At 33.5% G+C, this 23,173-nt stretch overlaps 5 protein-coding genes across 6 annotated transcripts in view; 1 reads left to right on the forward strand and 4 right to left on the reverse strand.

Moving 5' to 3' along the window:
• Positions 1-1,235, reverse strand: part of LOC105827856 — a 14,055-nt gene extending 12,820 nt beyond the window's left edge. Inside the window, exon 1 of the mRNA XM_012666038.3 lies at positions 1,152-1,235. Within this exon, the coding sequence (XP_012521492.2) occupies positions 1,152-1,235 (84 nt within the window). The remainder of the gene's footprint in view (positions 1-1,151) is intronic.
• Positions 1-2,774, forward strand: part of LOC105827857 (adenylyl cyclase-associated protein 1) — a 34,041-nt gene extending 31,267 nt beyond the window's left edge. The window contains exon 10 of the transcript XR_004963372.1: positions 1,790-2,774. The gene's annotated coding sequence lies outside the window, so the exon portion shown is untranslated. The remainder of the gene's footprint in view (positions 1-1,789) is intronic.
• A 4,445-nt stretch (positions 2,775-7,219) lies between these two features.
• Positions 7,220-8,645, reverse strand: LOC105840554. Its single transcript, XM_028194699.2, has 3 exons — positions 8,495-8,645; positions 7,944-8,148; positions 7,220-7,861 (listed from the first exon to the last, which is right to left on the reverse strand). The coding sequence occupies exons 1-3, from the start codon at positions 8,581-8,583 to the stop codon at positions 7,640-7,642; spliced, it is 516 nt and encodes a 171-aa protein (XP_028050500.2). The 5' UTR covers positions 8,584-8,645; the 3' UTR covers positions 7,220-7,639.
• Positions 8,646-10,542: 1,897 nt separating this feature from the next.
• On the reverse strand, positions 10,543-12,689 carry LOC105831308. The gene is made up of 4 exons (XM_012671347.3): positions 12,049-12,689; positions 11,784-11,930; positions 11,380-11,695; positions 10,543-11,303 (listed from the first exon to the last, which is right to left on the reverse strand). Exons 1-4 carry the CDS (start codon positions 12,186-12,188, stop codon positions 10,743-10,745), a joined length of 1,164 nt encoding a protein of 387 aa, XP_012526801.2. The 5' UTR covers positions 12,189-12,689; the 3' UTR covers positions 10,543-10,742.
• A 130-nt stretch (positions 12,690-12,819) lies between these two features.
• Positions 12,820-22,622, reverse strand: LOC105831309. Of its 2 annotated transcripts, XM_012671348.3 has the most exons (12): positions 21,973-22,622; positions 19,206-19,414; positions 18,870-19,024; positions 18,052-18,266; positions 17,309-17,453; positions 16,674-16,916; positions 16,089-16,461; positions 15,524-15,704; positions 15,141-15,304; positions 14,828-15,031; positions 14,573-14,740; positions 13,770-14,359 (listed from the first exon to the last, which is right to left on the reverse strand). In XM_012671348.3, exons 2-12 carry the CDS (start codon positions 19,300-19,302, stop codon positions 13,770-13,772), a joined length of 2,535 nt encoding a protein of 844 aa, XP_012526802.2. In that variant the 5' UTR covers positions 19,303-19,414; positions 21,973-22,622. The 2 variants fall into 2 exon arrangements, with proteins under 2 accessions (XP_036143208.1, XP_012526802.2); XM_036287315.1 differs by lacking the exon at positions 21,973-22,622 and having other exon boundaries at positions 12,820-14,359; positions 19,206-20,765.
• Positions 22,623-23,173: the final 551 nt, after the last annotated feature.

Genomic DNA, 23,173 nt, shown 5'->3' on the forward strand with positions numbered 1-23,173 from the left:
TATTTTACCGAAACTTAAAATTATCAAATCCTTTAGAGAAGATTAAATTATATTTAAGCAAGAATATAATTTTTTGTTTATTTAAAACAATGATTGTTAAATAGAGTATATTAGTTTTAATTCGCTACTATAATGTTTTTTCTGTATATAGATTGGAAGTTATAAAAGCATAAAATTGTACTTATATTCATCCTTTATAATCATCTTTTTTTCTATTTTATGTTAGAAGTAAAGAACGTGTTTTAATTAAAACAAGAAATGATGTGTCTCGCTTAAAAAGTAAACTACCGAGTTAGAAGTCTAAACGTATAAAAGTGGCGAATCCTGTTTGTCTGCTTACAATTTTATTCCACAATAAAATTGTAATCAGACTCGTTCTTCAAACGGATAAGATTCTTACAGACTTTTCAATTTGCTGAATTAACTACTTTTGCTTTTTTCAGACTCGAATATAAGATAGAGTTTTAACTATTAATAAAAATGAAAAATGATAATCGCTTTGAAGTCAAGATATCGATAATTTTTGCTGATTTAGGGCCGGTTGTTCCAACTTCTTAGTAAACTTACCTACCAGGTAAGCATGTGTCTATCTTTATTTCTTTTCTTGAATAAATAAAAACAAACATATATTACCTGATAGGTAAGTTTACCAAGAAGTTGGAACAACTGACCCTTAATTAATTTAAAAATATCTGTTAAAAACGATAGTTTTTTATTGAATATTTATTGAACGATAGAAATTTTATTGAACTGGAATATATTGAATTTGTTATTATGATCAGAATTCTTTTTTTCTTTAACACAACAGGTGACTCTTATTGAAGAAACATGTTTCAATACTGTCAGGTAAACTTAACTTGTAAAGTGTTTTACAGCAGGAAAGGTAAACTCGACAGAACAGGAAAAACGTTTTTTCTTATTATTATCATTATTGAACAGATGTTCTTGCCATACACGTGATTGTATTTATTGAGATTATTTTGTGCTAAAAAAAAAATCTAATAATTTAAGAATAGAATCTCATTACAACAATAGAATGATTATAGAATTAAAAAAAATAGGTCAGTTACATCTGATTTAAGTCAACGTACCGAGTCAATGGCTTCTGTTATATTTCTTAGTTTAAACAATGGTACAAACATAAAACTTACTTGATAAGTGTAAGGGCTAGGCCTGTAATAACCGCCGGCATTCATCACGGCGTGACTCTTTCCGCTGCCACACATGGAAGTCATCGTCCGGCGGATTCTCTTCGAGTTTTTACTTCCGATCGAATTAGACTTGTACGAAGACGTACGTCGTTTCCCACGGGATTCGGAGTTCAGCTCTTATGACATTCCTCGACGACCATAATGATAATTGTGCGGAGGCTGATCGTGTCAAAGCGTTCCTCGCATTCTCATTGTAAAAAAAGGGGACGGCTTTACAACTGTTAGACTCGTTGATAAAGTTCGAGTTTGTTTAAGATATTTTTTTGCAGCCTCGATTAGACAATAACGCTAATATTCTTCGGCACACGGATCAACTTGTGTGCGAGATAAAGCGGTTGCACATGTGCGGTACTCCTTAATGTTCCAAAGGAATGCAATTTCGATGTCCGAGGAAATACCGTTAAGCGCGAATACGAAGTAACTCGGAATGCATTCTCTAAGTTGGACAATGCTCGCGTGCTGCTACTCTTAGCCGTTCATCTCGTAGTTGCTAGTCAGTACACCGAGATAATTCGTTCATAATGAACTGTTATTTTAATTCTCTATTGGAATTAAGGAAAATATAATATTTTACTCAGATGGACAAGTTATCGAGCCGCGGTAGCCAGCCCACGGTACGGAGTCATATCGCGTTTGCTGACTTCACGAGGAGAGCACACGAGGGAAGCGTCCATGCAGGCGATGCTCCTTCCGCGACCGAGACGCAAGACGATCCGGAGCGAAGAAGAGGTGAAGCGCGGCGAGGTGAAGCCGCGGTAAGCGAGGCAAGCGGGACCACGTCCTTCCTACGTGACGGCTGACCACCAACTGACAATCTGAGATCTTGAAGGTACCGCCGTTCCTCATCTTCGTTCTTCTTCCCGTTCAGCCGGGTTCTCTCACACGTCGTGCTTGGTAAGTATATGTATATATATATATATATATATATTTGTCTTATATACATAAAGCCGCCCTGACGAATTCCCCACGCTGGCTTTACGTTATTCCCACGGTTACGGTGTTTTACATTTTAAATCCGCGCCCCTCGTTGTGAAAACCCACGTTCGCATGGCTCGTAACTGATGCGGGCCGCGCGCTGAACGGAGCGATGACATAAACGAACGCCCTTCTTATCTCGAAGAAGGTGCGAAAGTGTCCGACATATTTATCAAGTCCAACTCAGTTTTACCGCAATGTTTTCCCCTACAAAAGAATGTGGCGAAAAATCGTAGAGAGAATATATATACTGTAGACTTGAGAGGTGTGTGATGCATCGCCAAGGAGATTTCAATGCTCGCACAAATCTTATACCATGTGCGTCGAGGAGTTTTAATACAAACATGTTCTTACGTAGGTCATTGTAATAAGCCAAACTTTTTTCTGTCCGCATGTTTTTACATATTTTGTTTTATTAATTTATTTATTAATGTGATAGCAATATGATAATATAAAAAAAGCAATACGACGAAAGACGCAGAGAGAAAAGAAGATAATAAAAATAAGGAAATAAATTTTTAACATGTAAAGGTAATTTCATCTAGAGAAATAATACACTATTAATACATCTATCTTATCGAAAAATAATCAAAAAGTAACTTTATAGTTAATAATATACACTTTAAAATAATTTATTAGATTTTAAAATAGATATTTTTTTAAATAGTACTAAGCAGAAGTTTTGTAAAAAATAAATAAGATAATATTTTCTATAATTAAAAGAAATGTATTATATTTTTTAAATTATAGAAAATATTATCTTATTTGAAATAAATATTAATTATTTTTTACAAAACTTTTGCTTGGTACTATTTGAAAAAATATTTCTTTCAATCTAGTAAATTTTTTTTCAGTGTAGTTAATAATATAGTTATAAATAATTGTAAAGTATTGTAAGGTAAATAAGTTATATTTAAAAATCTATTTTTATTAACATGAATTAACTTTAATCTCAATTCTTTTCTTATTATTAGAATTAGTACAAGATAAAAAGGAAGTTAAACCGAGATTAAAACTAATCTGTACTAGTAAAAATAAATATACAACTGCACTTTATTTACGGCTACGTTTGCGCTATTGTAGGATTGTCCTTAATCGCGCATTTACATTAGAGAAATATTTATTTATTTGTGAGACAGAGGAATTCGTGTTACGAATAATGAAACGGTAGACCACCACATCCATCATCTCGTTAACATAATAATTTTACGAGGACAGAACAGTTCTCTAAAACTCCGCATAATCCCACCGTTTGCATGTTAAGCGGAGCTACATAATGCTACTCGTTAGACGACGCGCCCTTATTAGTGCGACGCCTAGATCACCGTTGTCTTATCTCGTTGTTATTTCGCTAACGGTAGTGAACTTTGTAGTTCCGTGATATATTTCCACGGTGGACGCAATACGAAATTGCATCCAATGTGTCTTACGGATTAAAATCGTTCATGTTTTTTTCAAATATTATTACGCAGTCAATTTTACGGCATCTAAAAAGTTAAAAGATTGATGTCGTAATGTTTAAAAAGATTTTTAATATACAACTTCTATAAAAGAGACAGCAATTGCACAATAAAATTTTAATGGTATTTACATTCAATTTAAAATAATACGTAAAAATATTTGAATGATTATCTACGGGGAGATGATTACAATAATGCTTTTATAAAATATAAAATGTTTGTAATATATTTTTTTCATAATTTCAATATATTTTAGGAAAAGAGAAGATTTTATTATAATCTTTATTAATATTTTTTTTATGCAAAAATTCCGTTTTGATTTAAAGGAATGAGAGTTGTTCTGTAAGACAATTTTGTTAAGATAAAATGCTAACCAATGTTGTAATCATGCTTGTATGTCATTACTCAAACGCTTGTTATCATTTTCAATGAAAAGGGAGGAAGCAAAATGAAAAGGTGGGACGGAAACAGGGAAGATACTAAGAGTTCAACCATGATCGGCAAAGAATTCTCGATCAAAGAGATTATCATCAAATTATAAGTAATGATCTATCTGCGGGCAACGCGCTTTAAAAGATCATCGATACAAGGCCGGTTGTTGTTTCGACCGTACAAAATTGAATCAAGATTCGAAAAATTGTACTTAGTATCGTTTGTGCGAAAATTCTAGTAATAAATTTTTCAAAGAATTCAGTCGGCACACACTCACAAAAGATCAAACACGTCGGATTTATATTACACTGTAATATTGCGATTTATAATCAGATACATAAATATAAAATACAAATATTATTTCGATTAATCATATATAACAAAGAATAGAACAGGACTGACGAGAAAGTGCTTAAGAATAAGAAATTTGCTCTTGATCTGTGCGGAGAGTAACATCGAGGTTCAATCATCGTACATCTGGACGGACTGATAACGAATATCGGGCAGAAGCGGTTCGAACCGTCTTGCAGACGGAGTTTCGAAATTTTTCGCCAGGAATGTCCGCGGCGTCCGGTTAATCCCACTATTATTATCGCGTATTATTATTCCGATCGCTCGCGGGAGCGGCGTGGTATAGGAATACGGCCGGTGGAAATTATCGATGGTGGCCGCGCCGGCCGTACTGGAGGAGCTGTAAATAACGCTTTTTATCGCCCGCGGTCTGGATTTCGGACGGGCGTAATCCGCCGCCGGTTTCCCTTCATCCGCCGGAGATTTATCTGTAAAAATTTTACCGAAACAGAAAAAGAGAACGACACGCGCGCACTCCGCGCCGCTCTCCTTACCCGCGCGCGCGCGGGAATGGCAAGTTCCCCGCGCGCTCCGGGACGCGGCATCCGGTCCCCCGGTAAGATTGCCCGGTACTTGCGCTTAAGGTATCCCTCGCAGCTGACTACGTGGCGGAATGTCGTGCCGGTAAGATGCTCTGGGTGATCTTCGCAGGGCCGTACCGAGCGGGACATCGCTCTCCGTCTTCCTCGACGATCTCTTCGTCAATCGTCAACTTTGAATATTTAAAACTTCAAATCTTTGAATTTTCGAACCTTTTCGAAGTTTGAAGTTAACTTTAAAATTTTTAAGTTTCAAATTCTTTCAAATCTTATTCTAAGTAAATCGTCAAGAGTATAAGAGTCCTAATCGATACACAGATTAGCTCTTAATGTAATTTAAGAAGAGTCTCGGAGAACCTTCCTTAGAAAGTTCGCTTCTTAGAGTAAAGTGTGTTATATGGGTATTGTGAAAATGTTGCGTCTATAAATGCAGATATTATAAAAAAAAAGTATACGTACAAATGTAAAGGATGGTGAGAGAAGGGGCAACATCGTGTGACGTTAGTACGCGTTCGTGCTACGGGTCGCGTCACGTTTGATTTATCGATGGCATTTTTTCAGGAGATTTTTATTACGTTTTGATCCCATAGCGCATACATTTAATCACTGGCCATCCACCGCGACCGGGCCAGCCCCAGGCTCGTTCTCCTCGGTCGGACCCGAGAACGTGACATTCGTGAATTGTCGCTGAATTGTTTAATCGGCTGTACCTTGCAACTGCATTTGCCAGCATGGTGTATCCGTCACTTTACTCTTATTATTTTTCGTCTGTCTAATTTTTCCGATTCTTTCTTCAATATTATACATATCCCCGTGTGGAAATTCTACCTAGGTTGTAATCAGGGCCAAGTTAGGTTTCCTTACTTTTATTGAGGCCCAAGTTAGGACGCCTACCTTGGTCCAATATCGATTTGTCCCGCTTTTTAATCTAGGGCCAGTATAAAAATTGGCCCTAGATTGGTTTTCAAACTTGGGCCAATATAAAAATTAGCACTAATACTTTGAAGCGTTCAAATGGTTAATTAGATGGTTAATTATATTTAAGTTGGGCTTATATATATAAAATAAATTGGACCAAAATTACAGGATATATCATTGCCCAATTTATTATATTTAATAAATAAATAAAAACAACAATTTTAAAATATATCAATTATTTATTATATTTTATGGATTATGTATTATACATATAATCGTATCGTTTAATCAATCGAAATAGATATCAGTATTTGTAATACAGAAATGGTATTTTTTTAAAATCTTACAAAAACATATTACGAGTCTGATATCGGTTATTTGCAATTAATATTCTATTTAAAACTTTTGTTTTTCTTTACGATTTATTTAAAAGCCAAACATAGAAGACAACAAATTCAATAAAATAATAGATTTTATAAATAATGTATTAGCTAATTACTTCATTCTATCAGACATGAAAAACGGTATGTTACTTTGAAATATTTAAGTTTAATACAATTAATATATTAAATAATTAAAATATAAGAATTGAGAAAAAAAGCTATAACTAGGCAAACCGAAATATAACTGTTTTGAAGCAAACATCTAATTTAAACTAGGTCCTATACGGGCTGTAATCGGGCAAACCTAACTGTGAGTCTTGGGGAAAAAGTTGTAAATTTAAACCAGGCCCAATTCAGCCCAAATTCAAATATCCTAAATAAGCCCTGAATAGGCCCTGAATAGGTTTCAGTCCGAAAAGCCTTTATTTTGGATGCCTAAGTAATACCCGTATGGGGCCAATATTAAATAGGGCATGCCTAGATGAAAAAATTTTCACACGGGTTAATATCTACACAAATATATCTAAGTTATGACTAATACGATTAACTATTACGAACACACGCACATACGCACATCTCACACTTTAAACTATATACACTGTTAATTTAGTAATAACGTTTAAAACTCGGTAAAAAAATTTTTTATATAAGAACATATATAAATATATTTAATTATATACGAAATATGTCCACACATGTTTATACTAATTTTCTTTTTTTTTAATTTCTGTTAGTTGTTATAGTCATGTTAAAAAGATAAAAATCAATTAAAAGAATAATTTTTTGCATTGTTTCTTTTATAAAAAGTTAATTGAAGAAATAAAAATATATATGCATATATATGTTCTTTAAATCATAAATATATATAATTATATATAATTTTTTAGAGGTAATTTTTTCTTATTTCTTTATACTTAACTTTTTGTAAAAGAAATGATGCAAAAATTATCCTTTTAATTAGTTTTTTTAGGATGACTATTATTTTTTTAACACCAAATAGAAATTTTATAAAAGCAAGAACTATATAAACGTATTTGAACATATTTCGTATACGTATAATTGTATTTATGTATGTCCTTATATAAAAAAATTTTAACCAGGAATTATTGCAAAGATCTCTTATGGATATAAGTGTTATGTTACGCTCGCTGTAATTCCACGCTAATTAAAAGTATTCACTCCCCATTTTCGGGAAACAAGAAATTGATAGCGTTTTCGCGTTTCACGTTGTCTCTCTTTGAGTTTCGCATTTCCAAAAATTTTTCTCATCAAAACACCTCAATGTGCTTGATCGCTCGCTAATTACTTTTCTATTTACTTCATATGGCATAAATTCTCTTTCTTCGTTAAAAAAACGATTGAAACGAAGATCAACGTGCCCGTTGGGCAGCCTCGATTATCCTTTGAAACGTGATGGCGTCAAGTCCGGCGAAGGGCTTGTCGCGGGCCATCAGCGGTAGCGAGCGACGTCTTCGTCGTCGTCGTCGGCGGCGGAGTAAATCGTCGAAATAATCATCCGTAGTCGGTGGATTCACTTTGGCGTAGTAGAGAGCCGCGAAACCGCTGTAGATCAGAAGAGCCGCAGTCGCGAGCTAATGCAAAACACATATAAATACATATTTTTAAATCAAATCTTTATAATTACGGGAAAAAAAAATTAATCTCCAAGACTACCTGAAAGACGGCCCAGAATTTGTAGCTTCCTTCGTTTATCAGAAAATCGTAATACCCGGCCCAATAATCGGCCTTAGGTTGATCCATCGCCTTCGTCTGATCGTTCTCGTCGTCATTCATGTCCTCATCATGATCGTCGTTGTGATGGTCGTCGTTGTCACCCTTGGTACCGTAATCCCATCTGTACGCTCTGTTTCGTCTGCTTCTACGGACAAAATATAGTTTAGCGTTAATACGAGATGATAAATTTCTAGACTTGTCAACTAATCAGATTTGATTTGATTGATTTTACCTCTTTTAATTTACATTTCTTAAAATATATTAGACTAAAAAGAAATTTAACTTTTATATCTCAATTGAAATTAACTTTAGGAGGAATTGTTGCAAAGCTCACTTTCATCTAAAATTTGCATATGTTAAAATACACACTAACATAACGGCGTATAAAAAATTGTCGATGTGTGTGTGTAAAACTTTATCTTAATTACTTAATTTAAATTTATAATTTGTCATTCTCTAAGTTAAATAAAGAATAAAATTCACATATTTACTTGATAGATTGCGGGATTGTTGCCAGCTCTGGATTTTCTCTAGGTGTTCCTGTTTTCGAAATTGATCTTTCTGCATTTTCCACACTCATTTCGCCAGAGGCGTGATAAATGCAAATCGATAGGAGAACGAACTTGCAGACTAATCGACTGTTTATCGAGCCTGTGAAATTGGAATATTATTTATACATATATATATATATATATATATATATATATATAAATTACATGCAATCTTTATCTCGAATATGTCGAAAGTTTCTTAACATTGAAATATTAGCAGTATAGCTGGTAGGCTTGAGAAATATTGCGGTAAATTGTCATCAACTGCTTCCGCAGTGAACTCGTACTCCGCCAGCAGAGTCTGCTGATATAATCCGACAGATTGTCAGTGGAATCTGTCATTCGTGACTATACAAATGAAATATGTATAAATCATCATTGTCACTTAAACGATTGTAAGGTGGCAGAATCTGCTCTCGGTTTCTGCAGTTCCATCTGTCATTATATTTTGCTAACAGATTTTGCTGGCGTTTCCGCCGACGAAGTAGCAAATATTTTACTTGAAATTTATTTTAGATTTGGATTTGGACTTGCACACGACAAATTACATATCTCTTTAATATAGTAATACTGACCCATGTTAATCTTTAAGATATATTGCACGGTTCGTTTTTTGATACACATGACAGACATCATCTCACTTTAACACTTGTCACGCTACACTCTGCCTCGTGCAATAAAAATTTGACATTTAGGAGTAGCACACAGCACAGGCAGGAAAGCTTTGAAGTGAAAAACCTCGTCCGAGGTACTGAATACGATTCTTGGACCTAGTTTCAATGGCAGCTTCGTCCGGTATTCGTGCAACGGTAACTGTATCGACGGTAACGTTAAGTACACACAAATCCCTAAGCTCTAATTACTCTAATTGTTACAGTTCTCTCGCATCTCGTCGCTTACAAACCAATTTCGTCGAAACGTTTAGTAGCATCGAGTTTCATTGATCGCTTTCAAACGCGTCGGTGTAAAAAATAATTTCTGCAATAGGCTGACAATTGCAGAAAATATCGAATTTTTACAATACACAGAGTGTTGTAAAAAATAATTTCTGCAATAGGCTGACAAATGCAGAAAATATCGAATTTTTACAATACACAAAGTGTTGTAAAAAATAATTTCTGCAATAGGCTGACAAAAGCTTAGCAATTCTCAAAATTATTATGTTATAATTATTAATTGAAGCGGCATGTGTTATTCACATTAAATAATTATGATTACATATAATTTTAGTTTCTAAATAAAATATATCAAAGAACAGGTTAGATCACGTGTTATCATTTAGTATTAAATAGGGAGCTAAGTAGAAAGATGGTTTTGCTGTAACTGGACAGATCTCTCGTTAAGTCATTAGCATAGTTTTAGGCCGATCCCGTTGGAACGATATTCTAAACCGGCGATAATTGCATCGTACCTTTCCATTAACGATTCATTCGTTTTGTTTAAGCTGTAATCATGTCTTATAAATTATTTTAGCAATGTACTAGAAATTCTGATGTAGCATACGCGTCACGGAAGAAATTTAAAGAACAAAAAATTCGGTCAGTCTATTCAAGAATCAGGAAATTAAATAGCCAAAATCTCGAAAATCTAATTTTTAGATAATCTATAATTATTTTTTTTATAAAAAATTGAAAATTGGATTTAAAAAAACATAATAAGGTGCATCGTTAATGGTAACGAAATAAATTAATCAACAGTATTATTAGTATTATGTTTATTTGTAAGTAAATGGTTAATACGAGTAGACAGTTAATTGAGTATGGCAAAACAGTAATAAATACAGAAATAATGAAAATGATTGTACTGTAACTAGGAACGCATTTTTTCATAATTTTCTTCAGTTTATATAATATAATTTGTAACTTTTACACAATTATCATATAGTAATTCACGTAATTGGGTTATTTATAATGCCATAAGTTACGCATAAATTATATATATATATATATATATATATATATATATATATATATTTATATAGTTTTACAAATAATTATTTACACATAATAATTATTATTAATGATAAACGATCTTAACAATATCTTACACATCGTGGACTTATCTCTATACTCAATCGTATGTACCGTTTGTATTCAAAAGTACTCGAATGTAAGTACTCAAGCGGATAATAAGATGATTATTAGGAATACGTTTTTTTTCTTGGAACTTTTTTCAGCAGCAGTTTTATTCAATAATAATATTCAGGATCTTCACCGGACAATTCAGAAAATCGTTCTATCCCTTCGAGTATTCTTTCGGCAAAATTCTGCCATCCTTCGCTAGATTCACGTCTTCTACGATGATTCACGGCCTCCGCCAAGTGAGTCGGAAAATTGATCTTGTGTCGGGCGACACTCTTCAGTACGAGCGCCGCTATGTATATTACAAAATAGATGCTGAAATACAGCGGTATGTACCAGAGCTTCTTGCCTATAAAGTAATACGAGTAGGGCCTCTTGTCGAGTCGCTGGTCGTTCATTTCCGGCTCCTCTGTCGTGGTCTTGGGATGATGCTCGTGATACACGGGTATGTGATCGTAGATCACGTCGTGATGAAAATCGTGATGATCGTGCTCGAATGTGTCCTCTACGAACGGTGGCGGATGGTCATGATGGTTTGCAAATTTCCCAGGTTTCGGCCCGGGTCCGTCATTCTCGTACGAGGAAGCTATTTCAAAACCGGGATAGTCCGTTTCGTGTTCGTCGCCTGGGTGATATTTGTCCGGCGGCGGTTTGTAGGAATCTGGAATCTGCGCGATGAGATTTGAGTGAGCAACGAAAACTTATTTTATTGACCAAAAAATTGCTGATGAAATATTTACGTACCTTGTCGTCCATGGGTGCGGGGGGATATTTACTGATTATTGGCTTGGACATTGGTGACTCGTCGTCGAGGACGACTGGTCCCATTGGTCTATATTCGTATATGCCAGGGAAGATCGGACCGGGGAAGGCAGATGAGTTTATGCTCGAAGAGCTGATTGCGCTCGATATACTCGTCGGTCTCTTCTGCGGCCTTCCGTTTGCGTTGGAAAAAGAATCCTTGTCGAAGAGTCCAGCCGCGGGTGGATTAAACCGCTGTTGAATTCGCATCTTGTTCGCGTCCAGCTTGGCTATCATTTCGTGATCCAGCGTCGAGTATCTATACGTAGGCGCGATAGGTCCCATTAGGGATCGATGGTAAATTATTATATCGCATCGGTACGATTCGCGGCTGTGTCTGAATTTACCTTGGGCCGACCGGATGATGGTCGATTGCTTCGCCTTTCTTCAGCTTCGGGGCCCCGGGCGGAACGTATACGGGCGATGCTGTGATAACAACGTCATTTATACTTCTACTCTCGCTCTCCGCACTCGTATTGTTTCTCGCTACGGGCCTAAGATGCACAGACGTTGCCTCACATTCGATCCTTGCGCAGAATATCTCAGGGACATTGTGTTCAAGTTAATACCGGTAGTCGTCACCGATATAAAATTAAACTCGACGTTACGCACCTGGTGATCCACGAGAAAGAATCCTGAGAGCTTCTTCCTGGCTGACCGTTTCTCGTTATTCTCGCGTACGACGTTACTTCCGATGGCTGCGTGGCGGAAGACAGGCGTAGGTAGAGAACCAAAGTTAAAATACGTAACATGCTGGATATTTGAAGATGAATGCCCGTAATTCTTAAGCGAGTGTCCTCTATATAGACTTGTAACTGTAACTACCACTTGGACGACCGTGAATATATTGTCCGCGCACGTCCGGCATTGTTGTGCGCGATATTTCGACTGTTTCGCGCCGTGATAATGCATTTGTCGTTACGCATTGTCCGTTTTACGACCAGAATGACGGGAGACAACAGCAGCAGTTGACGATTATTCTATTACGACGTTATTTCGCGATAATTTCGAGACGCTCTCGCGGAGACAAAACATATTCAGCCGGTGCAGCTGCGTTAACGAGAAGAAATGACGCTTAACAAAACAGCTCTAATTCACTTTGCAAACCACGGCAATCCGTTATGAATTGTATTGTGAATAAACAGAATGTCTCCCGTTATTGACATTGTACAAAAAATATCTCAGCATTGATATATTTTCACTGACAGTACCATCTTGAAAAAAATCGATGTATGCACATTCATATATATGTACGTATATTTCATATATTTTTCTTCATATTTTTCTAACGCACAGAAAATTCGTAATAAATGTTTATAACAATGCGGAATCTGATACGTGCAATACATATTCACCAGGAAAAGATATTACAAATATAAAACATTTTTATTAATAGTTTATTTATCTATATCTTTTACAATATTTTGTTTTTGATTTAACGATAAAACTTAACAGCTTGTTCTTGCTTTTGTACTGATTTTATATTTTTTTATATAACTATGCATAAGGAACACATGAAGACTGAGAAAGTGAGGAGAAAAACAGAATACGTAATAAATTTTCATTTCGTGTATGCACAATTAAAACAAAAGTGAAAATTACGAAAAGTTATTAATAGTAGAGTGATTATTTTTATAATATATTGAGAATATGAAAATTTGAATATATTACAAATTATGTTGTGATATTTAAGTATTGCTGAAACTATTATAAACACGAGATTTGGACTATGAAGAATACAATATTGACATATATTATATATTTAATGTATACAACACACACACACACACACACACACACACATTATGTGCAATGTATTAATAATGCATTTAAGAGATCTTTCGCTAAGATGCAATATGGCTTGTTTCTGATGTAATCAGTAAAATCAAATTTTGGTATTCTAAAAACAAAAATTAAAATTGTATACTATATAAATAGTAAATATTAATCAAAAGTAAATAGTTCCATTGGCTACGTGTGATTTTATTATTAAGATCATAATTTTGAATAATTATCAAAAGATTTTAATCGTTGTTTATTAAAAAGTTGAATAGTAAAGTTTTAATGCGTATGTATTTTCACATATAAGGAAAATTGATAAATTTGTTGATTTAGTCACTTAAATTTTGATCTTTTTATTAATGCATATTTTTTATAATCTTTAGATTTTCTATTATTTAACAGAAAACTAAACATTGAAGAGAATACATTTTTTGTTTCAAATAATTTATATATTAAATTTTTAATTCATCTTTCTTTCTCTTTCTCAAAGTAAAATTGCAGCCAATTCCTTAATAATTGTCTACCGTTAAATCACAAATCCTCCTATAAACTCAATCAATATGTTTATCGTTTTGAGATACGCTCTGCTCGTTTTCCACCGTGATCTTACTCTGATCTAAATTGTCAATCACAAAATTAGGATTCATAAAACAGCTTTCTTGCGTGTCGGTTTCTTTAATCTTTTTTTCAATCGTCTTATTCTTTATCGTTGATTTGTCTTCATGTTTTTTAACTGGATTTTGTTCAATTTTATCAATGTTTTTAACGTTTCTGATAACTTCGATCTCAGTTGGATTCTGTTCATCTATTTTTCTATTATTTTGTGATTCCTCTTTCAAAAATCCTTTATTATCGTTTTCCATTGTGTTGTTTTTGTTATTTATTCGTTCATTTTGCGACTTTTCATCGAGATTAATATCATTCGTTTGCTTCTCGGAGTTATCTTGTTTGTTAATATTTTTCGGTTTCTTCTTCACGATATCATTACCTTCGAGTTGAGATCGCTTCTTTAAATAAGTCGCATTGAATATAAAATACACTATGCCGGTCATTAAAGTTACCACAGCGAAAATCTGATAGGTCGATCTGGTACCAAAAGCTTTCATTAGGTAACCTCCGATTAAACTGCCGGAGCCTTTGCCTATAAATACGAAAATTAATGCGTCAAGTGCATTTCCAAGCAGTACCATGTCCAAAATCGAGGCACTAGACGTATTTTTAAGTCATGTCGCGTTGCAAGACACCTTTAAATCATCCGAAGTCCCGATTTTAGGCATGGGTGTTGTCTTTATCATAACAAATTTATTTGTCATTGTCAAAAGAGAACTTCCACAATGAAAATCTACGAACATACCAACTCCATAGTAAACACCGCCGAGCAATCCTTGTATCGAGCTGTCGGTAGACGTGGACGATAATTTTGCCGCGTAAGTGACGGCTGCTGTAAAGCTGAGGGATGTTGTAACCGACTCTAATGCCTCGAAGATTAAAGTAAGCCAAGGATCGTAAATCAAAGAATAGCCTACACAGGAAACGCTTCATTATACCTTTAAACGCGCGTGTCCACGTTTGTTCGCTGCCAATTATTTCGCACTGTTATCACACTCACCACAAAGCCTGATGGCGTAAAACACGAAACCTATGAAAAGCACGTTTGCGTGACCAATCTTTGATATTATCGGCCCCGAGAGTGCCAACAACGGTACGCCAGCGATACCGCCCACCGCTACCGTGATACCCATGAGCGAGCTAGATCCACCCAGGTCCTGGATTAGCCAGAAGAGGAACGACTCGATGTATCCCCAGGCGGTGCCTGTCAAAATTTTTCTCTTGTTCAAGTGCTGTCTTTCGTCCGAATAATTTGTTGAAAACCCCAAACGGGAAAAACCTAAAATCCTGTATTAAGTAACTTGATAACTTACCGAGAATAAAGCAAGCTAAGAAAAGCGTAGCAGTTTCGATGTTCCTTAGAACAGTGAAGACGTCACGCACGACATGTCTGGAGGGTGCCTTGAATTCTAAGTTGATCATCAACATGAGAATGCCTGATACAAGTTTCAGTGCCGCGTACAGATAAAATGCTGGTCTGAGAAGTTCATTAGATCTTTATTAGCTTTATTTAATGAGATTTTATTTCAGCAGAAATAACGTTAAATATATGGAATACCTTGGAAATAAAGCCTCAAATAGAACAAATTTACTTTTTCGATATATTTCGGCATAAAAATCAATTCTTTTTTATTGTGTCGCCAGTGAGAAAGTAACAGCAATAGCGTCCTACATATTATGTAACTGAACTACTCACCTAAAATCCGTGTATCCCTTATCTTTGCTAGCGTAGTCTATGAGAAGACCCGATAAGGGTGAGGAAATCATGCCTCCTATACTGCCGTAAATTCTTTGAAGACCGTAATCCGCCTCTTGCTCTCGCAATATCGCTATCACAGCACCTTCGAACATGGCAAAAGTAGTACCACCAATGATACCTGAAATAAAGAATTTTACATAATTTTTTAATATTTTTAATATCGTCATAAAATTGATAAAATTAATAACTATCATGATAACTAGCGAAAGGTCGCCAACACTGGTACAGGCCTTTTAAAGGAGCACTCCTCTATTTCTCGCAAATTAAACATTGCACTGTATTAATACTAATAAAAATATGGTCTGCTTTGATAATTGAATACGTGTGAAAACTCAGTTATTTAAATTTATTCTTAGTTAGATTTGATATAAAAAACTATGGCTTTTTTTTACATAGAACAATTATTTTATTCTTTTAAAGTTAAATAATTTGTTTATTGAAATAATTATAATTTAAAAACAACTATCTTAAAAAAGATAGTTGCAAATTTTCAAATATATACCTATGAATACTCGAATGCCGAGATAAAGCCAGAATGTTAGCTTTATGTTGTATTCAATTTCCATATTCATGTTAGAGCATATTGCGTTGCGAGGCATAGTAACTATGCATTTCTTTCTGCACTCATTTGCACTCAAGAATCGCTTGGTTGATTTTAGATTCGCTTCGTGATCATAGAGCCGCACTTGTATAGAGATTTGATTATTTATAGAATCTGGATCATCGCAAATAGGTCTTTGAAAATCTTCTCCTGCCCAGGATATTTCTTCCGTTAGATATCTTTGCTGTTCTTCTCGTAAATCATCTTCATCCGGTTTCAAACTTTTAATTTTTGATTTGTACAAATGATAATTTATCGTTCGGTTGACAATATCCTTAAAAAAAAAAAAAAAAATACGACTTTGCTTGATTTTTTGTTTTTTTGTCCTTTTTTTAGAAATAGAAAGTAAATATTACATCATCTTGAAAATTTAACTACACACGTAAAATAAAATAAAAATTGTTTCTGGATTATTGCCAATCTTTTGACGTTTTTAGATACATACGAATGTTATTACGTTACGAAGTTATATTATTCTTCTTCTACCTTCGATTTCATTAAACTACCGAACGTGCATGAAGTACTATTTCTGTACATTCTACGCGATATATCGGTAGTGAAGTTATCAGTGTGTTGAATGGGTCCCGATTGGGACATACATGAAAATGGTAGCTGCTGGTCCGTAGGAAAGAAATAGCGCGTTTTCGAAACTTGCCGGATGGCAGTTTTGAAGAACTCATTATTTTTCAATTGTCGATGTTCCTTCATATTTTCCTGCTGACTAGTGCTCTGTAATTAAGATGCAAGAATATTTATCATATAGATAATAATACTATAAAAGGTATGCATGGAAATGTAAAGTGTGCGATAACATTTTACTGTTTAAATTTTGCGTTTTCAAGAAGGTTTAATATTTTATTTGAAATAATAGGAAGAAATTCTTGGGCATTTTTCTTTAATGGGCAGTGTGAGGGTAGCGTTACAAATGTAAGTTTTAATTAATAGACTAAGCAATGCACATATTGCGCTGTATGTACTCTCTTCCTGTGTTGACTGGCAAACCTCGTCGCGTACACTTTACCACCTAAGCTCACTGCTTATCCGTTATTCAATATTAGGTATCGAGTATCCGTAACTCAGTAACAGGCAGTCTGTTAACATACGTTCAATGCATAACGTACCGTTGATAAGTCGCTCTGCGCAACAATATATTTGTACGAGGTATTAACGCCAGTCTGAAAATTGATATGTTGAACCGTATAAAACCTCGATTTTAGAATTAGGCTTCGATTCGTCTCGTTGCTCGTTTCCACGTGACACACGAATCTGTGCAAAAAGATTTCTAATGTTTAACATTTGTCCAACGTGTAAATAATTTTGCAGAAACCGATTAAAATATTCAGAATGTACAGCTCTTTTCTTTATTAAAATTGCAGAGTTTATAATGAATAGTAACATTCATAGAAATGTTGCTCGCGCTGAACTGTTGAAATTAATTTGAAGCAAACAGGAAAATGGAATATTCGCGTTTGTACGTGTGTATTTATGTGACAAAGCATTTATCGCGTTGGTACGAGATTGCTATTCGCGATAACAATAACTTCCTCAATTTGTTGTGATTTAAATTAGAGATAAGATACACGCGCAATGGACTACAAATAAAATATTAGAACATTATATCTTTAAGACATTTGATGACAATAGAAAAATTTACACGACGAAGCATGAAAAGTATTATAGAAGACAAATTACAAAAAAAAAAAAAATACAAAAATTGCTGAAATTTAATTATATAGAAAAAAAAGAAAGGGAAAAAATTTTTTAATATTATATAAGCATTGTGTTATGTAATACAATGAATTGGCAACATTATTCCATTCCCTCGACAGAACTAAATGACATGCAATTGCAAGTTTTTGCTTACCCACAACTTTCTACTTTTATAGCAATCTCCGATTCTAATTTCGTCTCACACGGATAAGCCAGGTTCATTGTGTGTAATAACGAACCGTTTCTGCCATCGCAGCCGAGGTCCATGATTATCCTCTCGGGGAAATGTACTGTCACTCTGCCGATTGGCACCAGTAATAGCAACAACGCCGCTAAACCTCCGAACGCGGAAAACGCCGATAGTAAAATCTGTCAGCAAAGATCTCAAGGATAACGTTATTTCTCTACACATATCAGCATATGTGTTGATAGTGACATAAGATGATGAGGAAATATAAATGGTATAACTATATAAAGACATACGGAAAAAATTTAAGCGTTGGTGAAATTTTTCTCAGAATTTTTATGTAAATTTTAGAATTTATGTACAATTTTATATCTTTTAAAAAAATATTTTTAATTTTTTATATAAAACATTTTAATTAAAATATTTTAGGAATATTAAGAAAAATTTACATTGCTTCTAGAATTCTTTATATGTACACATAAATTTTGAAAAATATTAGAAGATTTCTAAAATTTCTTATTCTATAGTTTCTAATAAAATCTTATTTAAAAAATCTGAAAATAATTAAAGTATTTTTTAGAAATTATACGGAGTAAAATTTTAAAATATTTACAGGATTTATGTAGGATTCTAAGATAATTTTATAAAGGATTCTAAGAGAAAATGTGAGCTTTTCCAATATTTCCGAAAAGCACTCCAACTCGTGTAAAAATTCTGAGAAAGATTGGTGAAGGGATTATTTCGCTCATATGTATTTGGTATTTGACATTATCAAAGAAATTCACTCTGAAATTTCCTATTCGGTCGGCTAACATGCCGGCGAGCGGCGGCATCACCATGGCCACGAGAGGAGTGATGGAACTCATTATTGCAGTCTCTTCTATGTTTATTCCCAGTTCTCTCATATGTACAGTCAAGTACGGATACAACACGTGAAGTGCTAAAGCAAAATAATAAAAACTTGTTATCATGTCAAAAGGGTTATTTAAAAATTTCATTTGCTTTTAATTTTATTTAATTATTTGACTATTTAATTATTAGGTATTAAGACGAGATAGAAAGAAAATACTTTGTCAAATTTCACTGATTATGAGTAAAAAATTGCTTTCTAGATTACTTACTGGAAGCTTGAACAAAAAATATTATCTTTAGAGGCATCAGCTCCTTTGACTTAAAATCCTTGCTGATCCTCCTAAAGAAACTCTTGGGCATTATCATTTTGATGATAATGTGTGCGTTTCCGGGTTTGAATTGATGTTGAATTAATTATAAGCGTGAGATGTTTAATCTGTATTGTGCATATTTCTGTCGTACATCACTGCTCCATTTTCTGCGTTTATTATTAAACAGATTTTTAAAATAACTTTTATAGCAATTTACAAAATTCTTTGCATTAATTTCTATTTAATTTGTAACAAAATCCGCAAAGTCTTTATACTTAATTAATTAATTCTAGTAGTTAATTTGGTCAACTGACCCTATCCCTGTTATTGAAATGTATGCGTATGGCCATGGCACAAAATACATGGCAATACGAATGTCACGTCTTTTACATAACGGTTTTACAATACCTTCCACCTCATGGCATACATACATCAACATTAACTTCCGTTCGCTGGTGTAAATAAACGCAAAACGCTTACCGCATCGATTGATTGAGCGTATGAAACATTTGTTATCGGGGAAGTTCAATTTCCGTAAGCCTATTTGTTGACTCGTAAAAGAAAATAAATTGTACGCCCAAAAAGCTTATTTATATAATAAAACAGGATATCTCTTGTTCAAACAGATTGTGCTTGATCAATATTATCATCATTTCTTGAAGTACAACTGCAGGAAAGTACTGTACTAGGAATGGAGAGTATACTTTGCAATGCATCGTCGGTATGAATTACGAGATGGGGTATCATAATTAACTTGAAATTGCTTGTTGTTGAGAGCGAACATGATTATTGTTTTAATTGCATAACTCGGTAGACCTTGCGGGAGAAGGTGAATGTGTCTCTTCAACAGATCATTCAAGAATATGATTCAGAGGTTTAAATCTTGAAACTTCAAATTTGGAGGATAATTCTTGTAACTTTTTGGAAATATATCTGATTATAAAGTTTATGAGTCTCAAATAACAATTAATAATTACGTGGTATAACAAAAAATAATATTTTTTAATTTCAAAGAAAAAAATATTTATTTTCAACTTTTTAGTAAGTAGATATAATAAATAGAGTGATATCAGTAAGCTAATGCATCTATAAAATTATAGGTGATCTACTAGTGAGAATTAAAAAACCAAATTTTGAAATAAATAATTATTTATACATACTAGGGATGTTTCTAGATATCCTTTTGTGAAAAGGAAATGCATAATGTTGGCTATGATGCTATCAGCTTGCAGCGGCTGACTGAACATATTTATTGACCTAATTATTGATCGCTGCGAAATAGTTGCTAGATCGAGAAAAGTCTATATCCTCCTTACTCTGCGAGAGGGTGCCTAGCAACGAATCATTGTCGGACAGATGTGCATATAGCCATGAACTTTCAAGAATAGTTGGAATTTTCTTAACAACGAATGAATGTTAGACAATTTTATCTTATAATATATTAAAAAGTAGTATAAATGTTTTTATTGATTTATTCGATAACAAATGTCTTTCATAATAATTTATTGCATAATAAAATACGAGAAAGAAAAAAAACAATCTCTCTCGATAATATTTTGAGAATTTTTTATGAAGCATGTTATAAAAATGTAGTAAAATATATATATATGATCAATTTTTAAAATGAGCAAGAATATCTTTGCTATCACATATAGTATATACATATATAATATTGTAGCACTGCTTTATTGTTTCATAACGTTGCAACGTATGCGAATTGTTCTTATTACGAAAAATGTCAATGAGTTACGAAACAAATTTTTGCGATCAACTGCCTTTGAAAACGATAAGGCACTTAATTCAACTGATTGTAAGGTTTGAAAAAAAAAAACAGATCGTTATTTCATATTATGTATTTTACCTTTTAATTATAATATGTCAAACAGGTAAGACTATAATTATAACACGTAAGAAACTTATAACGAAGAGATAAATCGAGTAAATAGCGACAGAGAAAATGTTTGAGTATAAGATTTGCGAAGATATGTTTTGATATATTACCAAAGATTTTCATGAAGAATAAAAATACTATTGTTGTAAGGATTTTTTTTAAAGTACGTACAAATAGCCTTGGAGATTACATCTTTAGAAAAACTTTCAGTCGATTCTGTTATTCAAATGATTGTCACGTCGAGATGGGATCAGAAAGCAATTATTTCCTTTTTAATTCGTACTATAAATATCTATAATATCAGTAATGGTTAGCTATAAAACGTTTTCATTTTACGAATATTAGAAGGAGCATATCGTACAATAGCTACTAATATCTTTGTGCAATAATCTTTATTAATTGATGATTTTAGCATAAGGAGAACGAATTGAGTCAAATATTTGTATAGAGGTTGGATAATTATCACTTTCTAGTTTTAATATAAAGTATTCAACATTGCTATTTACATAAAAATTTATAAATCATGTTATTAATATTCCGTAACACGTGCGTCATGATGTATCGATGTACCATGACTTGATTAGCGATAAATGCTGTCAAAGAGATTAAAAATTTTATATTTGTTAAGAATATTAAAATATTCGAACATTGCTTTTCCGTTTATTTGACACATTAACTGTTTATATATTATTTATATTATATACGCGTACAAATTAATAACATCATTGCAATTGCGGTGAAAAGTATTAAAATGTTTGATTATTCGCTGTTATTTAATTTAATCTTAATTTAATATATGTTCATAAAGTGACTTTTAACTTTAATTTAACTTACGTTTTGCTGCCAACAATATAACATCGCTTCCAAAAAATAACGGTCATAAAATACCAGATGAGTTTCAATTGAAACAAAAGATTTGAAGAGGAAGAAGACCTGCGTAGCAATTGGACAATACTTCTGTTTTGTTTTTACATCTTGAGGTAAAAATTTGAAGTGTAATTAGAAAAACTGCATCGGAGGTACGACATAATATGTCAAGTAAGAGAAAAAGAATTGAAAAAGTGAAAGAAAACAAAAAGAAAAGATAAAAATCACATATATATGAAGAGTAAGCGGATCTTTAAAAAATACCGATGGATCCGTACGACGCGATGTCATGCGCAATACTGGCACCTGGTTACAAGTCACCGACGAAAGGAAGGAGCGTATTCCAATACACTGATCCGATCTAAGTTGCGACGAATCACTTCGCAAGGATGTGACCGGGGAGTAAATTTTCTTTGACTTGGCTCGACATTGTACTGTATTCGTATCTTATTCGTAAAAAAAATAAAATAACTGTATTTACAAAAGTAAAATATGCAAAAATCGAATCAATTTTAGAAAACTGGGATATTTGTGAGTAAATACGGGCCGTTTAAACGCAAATGTCTGCAATGCGTATTGAATACCTGTTCTTGTAGTAGTCTTCGTAAAAGAGTAGATATTAAAAATTCTACATACTAAAGGATATTATCCATACAGCACATCTTTCAAGAAGCTTTCTAAAAGATATTGGGCAGAAGATATCTGAAAAATATCTTTCAGAAAGCTTTCTGAAAGATGTGTGCTGTGTGGATAATCCCGACTCTTACTTAGAGCTTATTCTCAAATGCGAAGATCCTTTATTTATTAATATTGTTTAAAAATATTAATATCTTTGAAAAATGAACTTTTTTCCAAAGAGAGAGAGAGAGAGAGAGAGAGAGAGAGAGAGAGAGAGAGAGAGGAAAGAGAGTTTTAGTAACTGGTAATATCAAACCTGGGCCGCTATTCTGTACACGGTTATCTATAGTTGTCGGTTCGATAACTGTCGTTGTGCATATATTTTTATATATCAAAATACGAGCGCAACGACACTTATTGAACCGACAACTATTGAGAACCGTATACGAAATAGCAGCCCTGTTTTCTAAAATTAAAACAAAACGTAACTATTCACATTATATATATATATATATATATATATATATATATATATATATTATATATGTAT

The sequence above is a fragment of the Monomorium pharaonis genome, chromosome 5 (assembly GCF_013373865.1).
Source record: "Monomorium pharaonis isolate MP-MQ-018 chromosome 5, ASM1337386v2, whole genome shotgun sequence".
NCBI classification, from domain to species: Eukaryota; Metazoa; Arthropoda; class Insecta; order Hymenoptera; family Formicidae; genus Monomorium; species Monomorium pharaonis.

Bases quoted from the DNA above. Each gene is read 5' to 3' on its own strand.
- LOC105840554 (XM_028194699.2), bottom strand. From the start codon at position 8,583: ATGAGTGTGGAAAATGCAGAAAGATCAATTTCGAAAACAGGAACACCT. The intron at 8,149-8,494 runs GTAAATATGTGA...TTTTGTCCGTAG, and splicing joins ACAATCCCGCAATCTATCAA to AAGCAGACGAAACAGAGCGT. The intron at 7,862-7,943 runs GTAGTCTTGGAG...GTTTTGCATTAG, and splicing joins AATTCTGGGCCGTCTTTCAG to CTCGCGACTGCGGCTCTTCT.
- LOC105831308 (XM_012671347.3), bottom strand. From the start codon at position 12,188: ATGTTACGTATTTTAACTTTGGTTCTCTACCTACGCCTGTCTTCCGCC. The intron at 11,696-11,783 runs GTAAATTCAGAC...GCCTACGTATAG, and splicing joins CATCATCCGGTCGGCCCAAG to ATACTCGACGCTGGATCACG. The intron at 11,304-11,379 runs GTACGTAAATAT...CTCATCGCGCAG, and splicing joins CCGCACCCATGGACGACAAG to ATTCCAGATTCCTACAAACC.
- LOC105831309 (XM_036287315.1), bottom strand. From the start codon at position 19,302: ATGATAATGCCCAAGAGTTTCTTTAGGAGGATCAGCAAGGATTTTAAG. The intron at 18,267-18,869 runs GTGAATTTCTTT...CTTTGCTGACAG, and splicing joins ACCGAATAGGAAATTTCAGA to ATTTTACTATCGGCGTTTTC. The intron at 16,462-16,673 runs GTAGAAGAAGAA...TTTTTTTTTAAG, and splicing joins GTAGTTTAATGAAATCGAAG to GATATTGTCAACCGAACGAT.